Here is an 8,335-nt window from a genome sequence, read left to right on the forward strand (position 1 = left end):
GCCTCCTTCCTCCCCACAGCTCATCGACTACGCCAAGCTGGGCGACACCAACGAGCGCGCCATGCGCATGGCGAATTTCTGGCTGACGGTGAGTACTGTGCCCCCGTCCCCCTCAGATCTCTCCTTGCGCCCCTCAGCCGTGGAGCCGGGGCTGAGCGTGCCACCCCGCAGGAGAAGGACCTCATCCACAAGCTGTTCAAGGTGCTGGCACCCCGATTCCAGCCCCACCCCGGAAGCTACACCCGCCTTCTGCATATCCCTAACCGGGATAGCCTTGACCGCGCCAAAATGGCAGTCATCGAGCTCAAGGGCAACCCCTACCCGCCGCTCATCCGCCCACAGCGCGACTCGGAGAAGACGCTGCTCAACCAGCTCCTAAAGGGCTACCGGGAGGACGTGCGGCAGGCAGCAGCCTCCCAGGCCCCTGAGGGCACCCCTCTTTAAGCACCCCTCTCTGCTGGGGACATGGCTTGGTGTCAGCTGCACACACACCACGTAGTGTGTTGCTGTTCAGGAATGGCAGATACGCTCGGAAGTCTGAAGGTTGGTTACTAACTTGAGTGGCCATGATGGGGACAGGCACTCAAAGTTTATTTGCTTCTTCCTGTGATTTGAATAGAGACTCAGAGAGAGAAGGACACCAAGCAGGGAGTCCTGATGGTTGATATCCCCTGTACAAATAAACTCTGTTCAGAAAGTGAGTTTGCTTCTGTTTGCATTATATTCCTCTGCACGGGTTAGTAATTTATTCCAGCAAAGAGTAGATTTGTTACAGCTTCTGGTCCAGCAGCCCGACTTTCTGGGGCAGCATCTCCACTTTTGTGACAGAGTACAGTGTTCTCAAGAACCCAGTGTACAGCCATTCAGGGTGGGAAATTCAGCAAAAAGTCAAGTCACTTGTTTTTGCAGAGATGCTGAGTGTAGACAGTATGGCAGGACTGAGATAAGTCTGAAAGAGGCAGTACCAAAGGGACTTGTGTTGTAAGAAGGAGGCCGTGTGGGTGGGAATAGTCATCTTTACCAAGAGCTTGGTAGACATCTTGGCCTCCTGTGTAAGACAGCAAGGAGTCTGTGTATTACCTTATTAGAACAAAAAGGGATAGTAGCAGAACTTTTTCAGAAGGTGATATAATTACTGGGAGATAAACTAAGTTGCTAGCTGTGTCTGATTTCAAGTAAAGCTAGTATTTACAAGTTTTAGCTGTGGTTTCTGAGTGAAAAAAAAAAAACTAACAAACAAACAAACCTGACAAAATCCAGACATGCGAGGTTCCTTCCCAAGTTGCACAAATGCAAAACAAACGATTGATCCTATGTAGTGAGTTAGCTGTGTGGAAAGAAAAATACTCAAGTGATACTAACTTGAAATTTGGTAATTTTCCCTTCAGGATACTTGCCTGACACAGTACTACTTCTGTTTCAGTGAATTCCAGTGAGAAAATAAAGATGCGTGGTACTGTTTAAGAAAGAAGAAAAAAAAACAGTCAAAACACTGGTGTTCATACAGAGCTTTTATGTTTCCGATGGCCTTGGACTTGCTTTCCTTGCAGTTGACCCAGCATCTTATTCAAACAGATATTTACCCTCTCGATGGAAGAGATCAATCAAACTGCCCTTGCTGCAGGGCTTCCACATTATTCAAAGTCCATATTGAGGCTTTAATTAAATACTCAAAAATAATACTTTACCTGTATTCCTTAAATTGGCCTTTCATCCTAGTAAACCAAACCCTAGCGTGTTACCAGATGATCCAGAAAGCAGACCATAACCCTCTGGACATTTTCCCTGTGCTTTGGTGATCACACTCGAAGGAGTTGCAGTGAACACCTTGATGTCCAAGTGGAGACCAGTGGCATTCCTCAGGAGTCCCTGTTGGGTCTGGTGCTGTTCTAACACCTTTGTCAGTGGCACAGACGGCAGGGTCGAGTGAGTTTGCCAGCTACCCCAAGCTGTGTGGTGCGGTTGAGATGCTGGAGGGATGTGGTGTGATGTGATCCAGAGGGACCCTGAGGGTTGGGTCCATGTGAGTTCATGAAGTTGAACAAGGCCAAGCACAAGGTTCATGCTCCTGGGTCAGGGCAATCCCCAGTGTCAATACAGGCTGGGTGATAAGTGGGTAGAGAGCAGCCCTGCAGAGAATGACTTGAAGTGTGGGTGGATGAAAAGCTGGATGTGACCCAGCAGTGCACACTCACAGCCCGGAGGGCAACCATATCCTGCGCTGCACCAAGAGAATTGTGGTCACCCCATCAAGGGAGATGATTCTGCCCCTCCACTCTAGTGAAACCCTACCTGCAGTACTGTATCCAGCCGTGAGGCCCTCAGAAAGGCACGGACCTGCTTGAGCAGGAGTTGGGGTTGTTCAGCCTGGAGAGGAGAAGGCTCCAGAGAGACCTTATTGGCAGCCTTCCAGTGTCTAAAGAGGGGCCTACAGGAAAGATACAGAAAGACACTAGCAGGGAGCATGGTGGTAGGATGAGGAGTGACAGTAACTTCTTTACTGTGGAGGTGATGAGGTGCTGGAAGAGGTTGCCCAGGTTGCCACTGGAAGTGTTCAAGGCCCAGCTTGACATGGCTTTGAGCCACCTGTTCTAGTGGGACGTGTCCTTCCCTGCCCATGGCAGTGGTTGGAACCAGATGACCCTCAAGGTCCCTTCCAACCCAAACCATTCTATGCTTCAGGAGCAGAGCTTCTCACTGTAGCAGTAATGCTGCTGCACAGCTTGAAGGAAAAGGCAAGAGTTGTTTCATCTGCATAATCTCTTAGGATTCAGATCAGAAATGTGAATGCTGCTTGATAAGGACAAGTCTATCTTACCTACCAGTTTATTTCATATAGTTCAGCAGATTAATTTTTCTGTGGGATTGATGAGTAACTGAGAGGAAGGACTCTAACCCACTGAATCATTTTCCCTTGGTCTGCCCACCTGTCATTTTTGTAGAGCAGGAGGGACAATAACTGTCCAACTATTTGGGAGAAAACTCAAGGATATGAATGATAAAAATACTTCAAGGGAGGAAGACATCTGTGGCTGTGTAGCACTAGCTGAAAATACATTGTAATACCCATGTTACCATTATCCACCAATTTAGATTCAAGGGCCCAGGCAGAGAGCAGGTAGACCTCTACGCAGACAAATAAATATGAAAACACTGATTTAGAAAGAGAGTTGATAAAAACATTTAATCAGGGAAAGCAAGTCAGGCTTTCTTTTGCTCGTCCTTAAATTAATAATCTGCCAGGTAAAAAGGAGCAGAAAAGCTAGAAGCTTCTAAGCTAGAATGGAAGAAAATTCTCAAGATTTGTATACCGAAAAACTCTAGTGTGCATTGCTCTTTTTTGCAATATCTGTATTAAGATTAGGAGAGCTGACGAAGTATTCCTAATCTCACAAGCACAGTGTGTACTGCCTCTAAATGCAATTCTATACATCCTACACATTTCCTGAGCTTGTGTAGGCTTCTACCAAGGGCAGGAGTTGTCCTGCTAGTCTGTCTTGTACTCAGGTGGGTCAGGTTTCCAGCTGCCTGTTGAGGAAAACAAAGTTCACTGTTAATACATGAAATCTTTTCTTACTGTTCCCCTGCGTCCTGGCTGCCAGAGTCAGGTCTTCTCTGTCAGCCTTTTAACCACGTAATGCATCCAAAGACAGATCCATATGACCATTTTTATGTTCTGCCCCCTTCCACTTCCAGAAAATAGATGCCCACCTGACTGCAGCTGTGAGGCTCCGATACCAATCGTTAATGTCCTGTTGGTCGCTGGACATCAACAACAGTGTCTGGTGTGGGAAGGAAAGCTGAAAGGCAAACAGAACCTGGTGCTGCTCTGTGGCATTCCCTGCCAAGGCAGCAACTCTGATGAAAGGAGAGCTATGACCACTGAACTCAAGTTGATGCCGATTTCCTTTCCCATATAGAAAAATTTAGTGTTGGTACTGGGAGGCACCAGAGGCTGGACAGTACAGAGCAAGTGCCAGTCCTGTCTATTCCTCCCAGCCACAGAGGACAGCTCACCGACTTAAAAGCGTGTTTGGAAGTGGGCAATTACAGTTGTCACCAGCTCTCCATCCAGTTTTCTCCCATATTACAAGCTGCTCCTAGGAGTCCTTCTGCTACCACCATCTACAAATTCAGCTTGCCCATAGCATCTTCCCTGTCACAGCTCACAAGGAATGAGCTAACACAGCCCCTGGCTGCTGCAACCTAGGAAGACCTGAACTTGAAACCCCTACCTAAGGCATCAGTTTCTGTCAAAGACCCCACAGCCCTCAGGGAGTTAGATGCACTAACAATACCTGTTGTGGAAATGCATATTTTCACATTGTCTGTTTTTCAAGGCTTTCTATAAGCTCAGTACATAGTCAGTGTAATGCTGTGTATTCATTTTGTCACATCACTGTGGGGCTGTCCTCCCAAATAGGTGGGTCTGATGAGAGCATGTCTGAGTCTTAAGAGACCCTCCTCCTTCACATGGGTTTAGTGAAGCAACCAGCAACCTGTACTCCAGCTGTGCTGAGTTTGTATCTGGCAAGGTTTTGGTAACAGGGGAGGGGGCTACTGCTGTGGCTCCTGTAAGAAGCTTCAAGAAGCTCCCCCAGCTCCAAGTCAAACTCACCTCTGCTGCTGGCTGAGGCAGCCACCACCCCTGCAATAACATATTTAAGAGGGAAAAAATCTCTTGGGCTAGTTCTTTTGTTTTAGAGAGGAGCAAGATGTGAGAGAGGTGACTATGCAGACACTGTGGAATGAGCAGGGGATGTGTGATGGAGCAGAGGTTCCCCTGTGGCCCATGGTGAGATGGCATGCTGAGCCTCTGCAGCCCATGGTGAGCAACAGTGGAGCAGAATCTCACCTGGTCCCTGTGGAGTACTCCACACTAGAGCAGGTGGCTGCACCCGAAGAAGGCTGTGACTCCAAGGGAAGCCTGTGTTGGAGCAGCCTATTGCTGGGAGGACTACACACATGGGATAGACCCATGCTGGTTGGAGAAGATTGTGGAGGACTGTCTCCCATATGAGGGACACCATAGCACAGCAGGGAAGGACTGCAAAGAGTCCTTCCTCTGACGGAATGGAGCAGCAGAAACAACGTGACAGACTGACTGCAACTCCCGTTCCCCAGTGCCACTGGTGAGGAGAAGGTAGGGAATTGAGAGCAGAGCTGAACCTGGGAAGCAGGGAGAGGTGAGGGGAAGGTGTTTGTAAGATTCAGTTGTATTTCTCACTGTCCTGCTCTGATTCAGTTGGTATACTGGTGGTGGTTAACTTACTTTGATTTTGTTTCCCCATGACAAGTCTGTCTTTTGCCCTCGACCACAACTGGTGAGCCCTCTGTCCTTTATCTTGACCCTCCAGCCTTTTGTATTTTCTCCTCTTATGGCACCAGAAGGGGGTAGGAGTGAGCAAGCAGCTGTATGGTGCTTTGTTACTGTCTAGGTGGTCTTAAACCATGACACCAAAGTGGTCAGAGGTGCCTATACAATGGGGGAAGAGGACCTATATTGCTCAAGAAGGGCTGCCCTCACTCAGACAAGTTCATTGCACTTACCATTGTCCCACTGCTGCTAAGCCAACTAGAGACCTGCTTCACAAGTCTGATCCTATGAATGTTTCTGCCAGACAGAAGCAGGAAGACTTACACTGAGGAGCCCTCCCTGGCTCTGTGTGTGGCCAAACACTTTATCCACCACACACTGGTGAAGCGGGTAGACAGCCTGGCATGCCAGTTTGTTGGAGTTCATTGGGTGCAGAGGGTGGCAGGGCTTTGTTGCAATGAAGATATCAGAAAAAAGGAAGCACATCCTGCGCTTCAGTTCTTCTCCCTTTGAAGGCACCACCAAAAGCCAGCCTTCACGGATATACCAGCGCCCTAGGCATGGAAGGGAAGCAAAGACAGTTGTCAGGTCATCACTAGCGAAAAAAACAAAGGACGTGATGAGACAGCAGGACTACAAAGAGCTACCCTGACAGGTCACCGGGTTCCACATCAATTCCAACCACTAGGAGGCACTGGGTACCAACAGAAGCCATCTCACCAGCACTGATGGCACTCGTGCAGGAGCTGCAATCAGCCCAAAATTCCTCGTGGATGAAGAGCTGACTGACGTTTTTATAAATCCTCTATGTTAATTACAAGGCCATTATGATATGCAAGTCTACTTAAAGAGACCAGAATAAAAACATGGTTTGAAAATGGTATGTATACCTTCAACATAAACATTCAGAAAAGATACCATAAATGGTGCTACTCAATTGTCATTAGTACTGAAACAGAAGTTAGCCTAAACTTTGAACATCTATTATTTTTCCTTTTCTTTTTTCTGTTTGTTTGTGCCTGCCAATTAAAAGACCAAAACCAAACTAAACACCTTTTACAGGTAATATAAATATTTACAGGCCTTCAGTAGTTAACAGATGACAGAATGCAGATTACTGCTCTAAGGAGACAACACCAAAGGGCATACAGAACAGCATATTAAGCCTTATCAGCCTTCTCTTACAGAATAGGGTCCAGTGTTATCTACCCACTAATTGCAATAAAACAAAAGGTAGACAAGTCAACAGGAAAAAAATTGAAACAATTTGATAAACCTAGCTGTAGGCAGCAATAAAAAATTGGCACCTACACAAAATGCAGTAACTGAAGCAGTGCTGCTAACTGGAAGGATTATTGTACGAGATAGCCATCGACTCATGGGAGTCATGAAGACACCTGCCAGTAAGATTATTTATAAAAATGTAAAACTGTAACAAGGTATTGCCATCTGGCCTGGTCTGTGAAATAGAGAATCCCTCTGCCAGAGAATTTCAGTCACTGTTTTTTTTGCGCTTTAGCTTCTGGCTGAGCTAGTAAGTACCTTTTAGAAAATAATACAATTTTAATTATGGATTTTGTCTTTCTTAGTATGCTACATTCACACAACACAGAAGCAAGTGAATTCCTGCTTAGATTACTCCACGAGAATCACTCCTCTTATCTGAATAAGAAACAGAAAGATGAGGTGAAGGAATCAGTCCAAGTTTAAAAAAAAAAAAAAATGGAAGGAGGTTGCCAGCAGCATGGGGCTGGAGTGGGAACTGTTGAACTCAGGCTAAGCTGTGATCAAACTCTCTGGCATACAGTCTGAGCTAGACTCAGTCTTGGGATACAGATCCATGATCAGGATTCCCAAGGACACATGATTTAAGAAATTCTTGTGAAGGGAGAGCAAACAGTCATCCCTGTGGAAGCTATGGAGGACAGAACAGTGTGTTGTGTTAAAGAGGAAATTCTGGCTAAGGTGGCATTTGTCCCATGTATGGAGGTAGCAAGGAAAGCAGTGTCTCTTTTCATCAGGAGCACTACATCCCAGAGACACTGTCAAACGTGAGAGACCCAACTCCAAAGCTATGCTTTTCTCTGAATCTATCACATTGTTTTCTCACCTCTTCCCTCCTAGTAACAGGAGGCAATCTTAACAGTTCTGCAAAAACTAACTTGGTTCTGTAATGCTGGCCCAGAACTTGCAAGCCTCTTTTCTGCTTCTCACATCCAATAGTACCTGGTTTAGTCCAGCTAACAGAAAACACAACCATCACAATTTTCTGTCCTTGATAATGGAAATGTGTCTATAGACCCTCAATATTTGTTCTACTACATGTCTCAGAATATCTGGAGACAAAAAAAAGTAGACCCTATTTCAAACAATGGCCATCTCTGGTCTAGCTATATTGTTTGGGGTTGTGAGTTAGTTTGGTGTTTTGGTGGGGTTTGGGGTTTTTTTGTGTGTTTTTGGTTGTTTTTTGTTTGTTTGGTTTGGGTTTTTTTTGGGAGGGGGTATCTTATTCATTCTGTCATTCAGGATAACTGAGTTACCTTTTCACTTATGCACTACCCCAATGTTCCCAGGCACCTCCACACATGGCCATGCTCAGCATAAGCAAAGCACACCTGTTTTAGCTTCCTTTCAGCTAGCATCACCAAAAGGATTCTAAGAAGAATGGGAAAGAGAATTTTAAGTTAATCTTCCCATTGACTGAGCACCTTTGAGAATTATAGGCTTTGATAAACCTTTTTCTACCCATTCTGGTTTGGCTGGGATAGAGTTAACTTTCTTCATAGTAGCTGGTACAGGGTTATGTTTTGGAGATGTGCTGAAAACAACATTGACAATACAGGGATAAGCACTGCTGTTGCAGCAGTCATCTAGATAGTGCTGCAGCTGGAGAGGAGTAGTAAAGTCAACGTGTGTAAAGGTCTTCAAGACATACCTCCAGGTACTTGTGAATGTGGTTGCAGTCCATACATGTGGATTTTTGGGACCCCCACAGTGGGGTGGGGGAGAGAATCGGAA

The 8,335-nt window shown here is 46.1% G+C and overlaps 2 protein-coding genes across 2 annotated transcripts in view; one reads left to right on the forward strand and one right to left on the reverse strand.

Moving 5' to 3' along the window:
• Positions 1–4: 4 nt before the first annotated feature.
• On the forward strand, positions 5–444 carry MRPL17 (mitochondrial ribosomal protein L17; the record flags this gene model as incomplete). The annotated part of the gene is made up of 2 exons (XM_008944911.1): positions 5–88; positions 172–444. Coding segments are annotated over 2 exons (357 nt in total), but the record flags the coding sequence as incomplete, so codon positions are not given.
• A 3,068-nt stretch (positions 445–3,512) lies between these two features.
• The window catches only part of ARHGEF39 (Rho guanine nucleotide exchange factor (GEF) 39), an 11,006-nt gene continuing 6,183 nt past the window's right edge, over positions 3,513–8,335 (reverse strand). Inside the window, exons 7-9 of the mRNA XM_008944912.1 lie at positions 5,642–5,871; positions 3,712–3,800; positions 3,513–3,528 (exon numbers count right to left, since the gene is read on the reverse strand). Of these exons, the coding sequence (XP_008943160.1) occupies positions 3,513–3,528; positions 3,712–3,800; positions 5,642–5,871 (335 nt within the window). The remainder of the gene's footprint in view (positions 3,529–3,711; positions 3,801–5,641; positions 5,872–8,335) is intronic.

Source organism: Merops nubicus, unplaced genomic scaffold (assembly GCF_000691845.1).
Source record: "Merops nubicus isolate BGI_N331 unplaced genomic scaffold, ASM69184v1 scaffold31297, whole genome shotgun sequence".
Taxonomy (NCBI): Eukaryota; Metazoa; Chordata; class Aves; order Coraciiformes; family Meropidae; genus Merops; species Merops nubicus.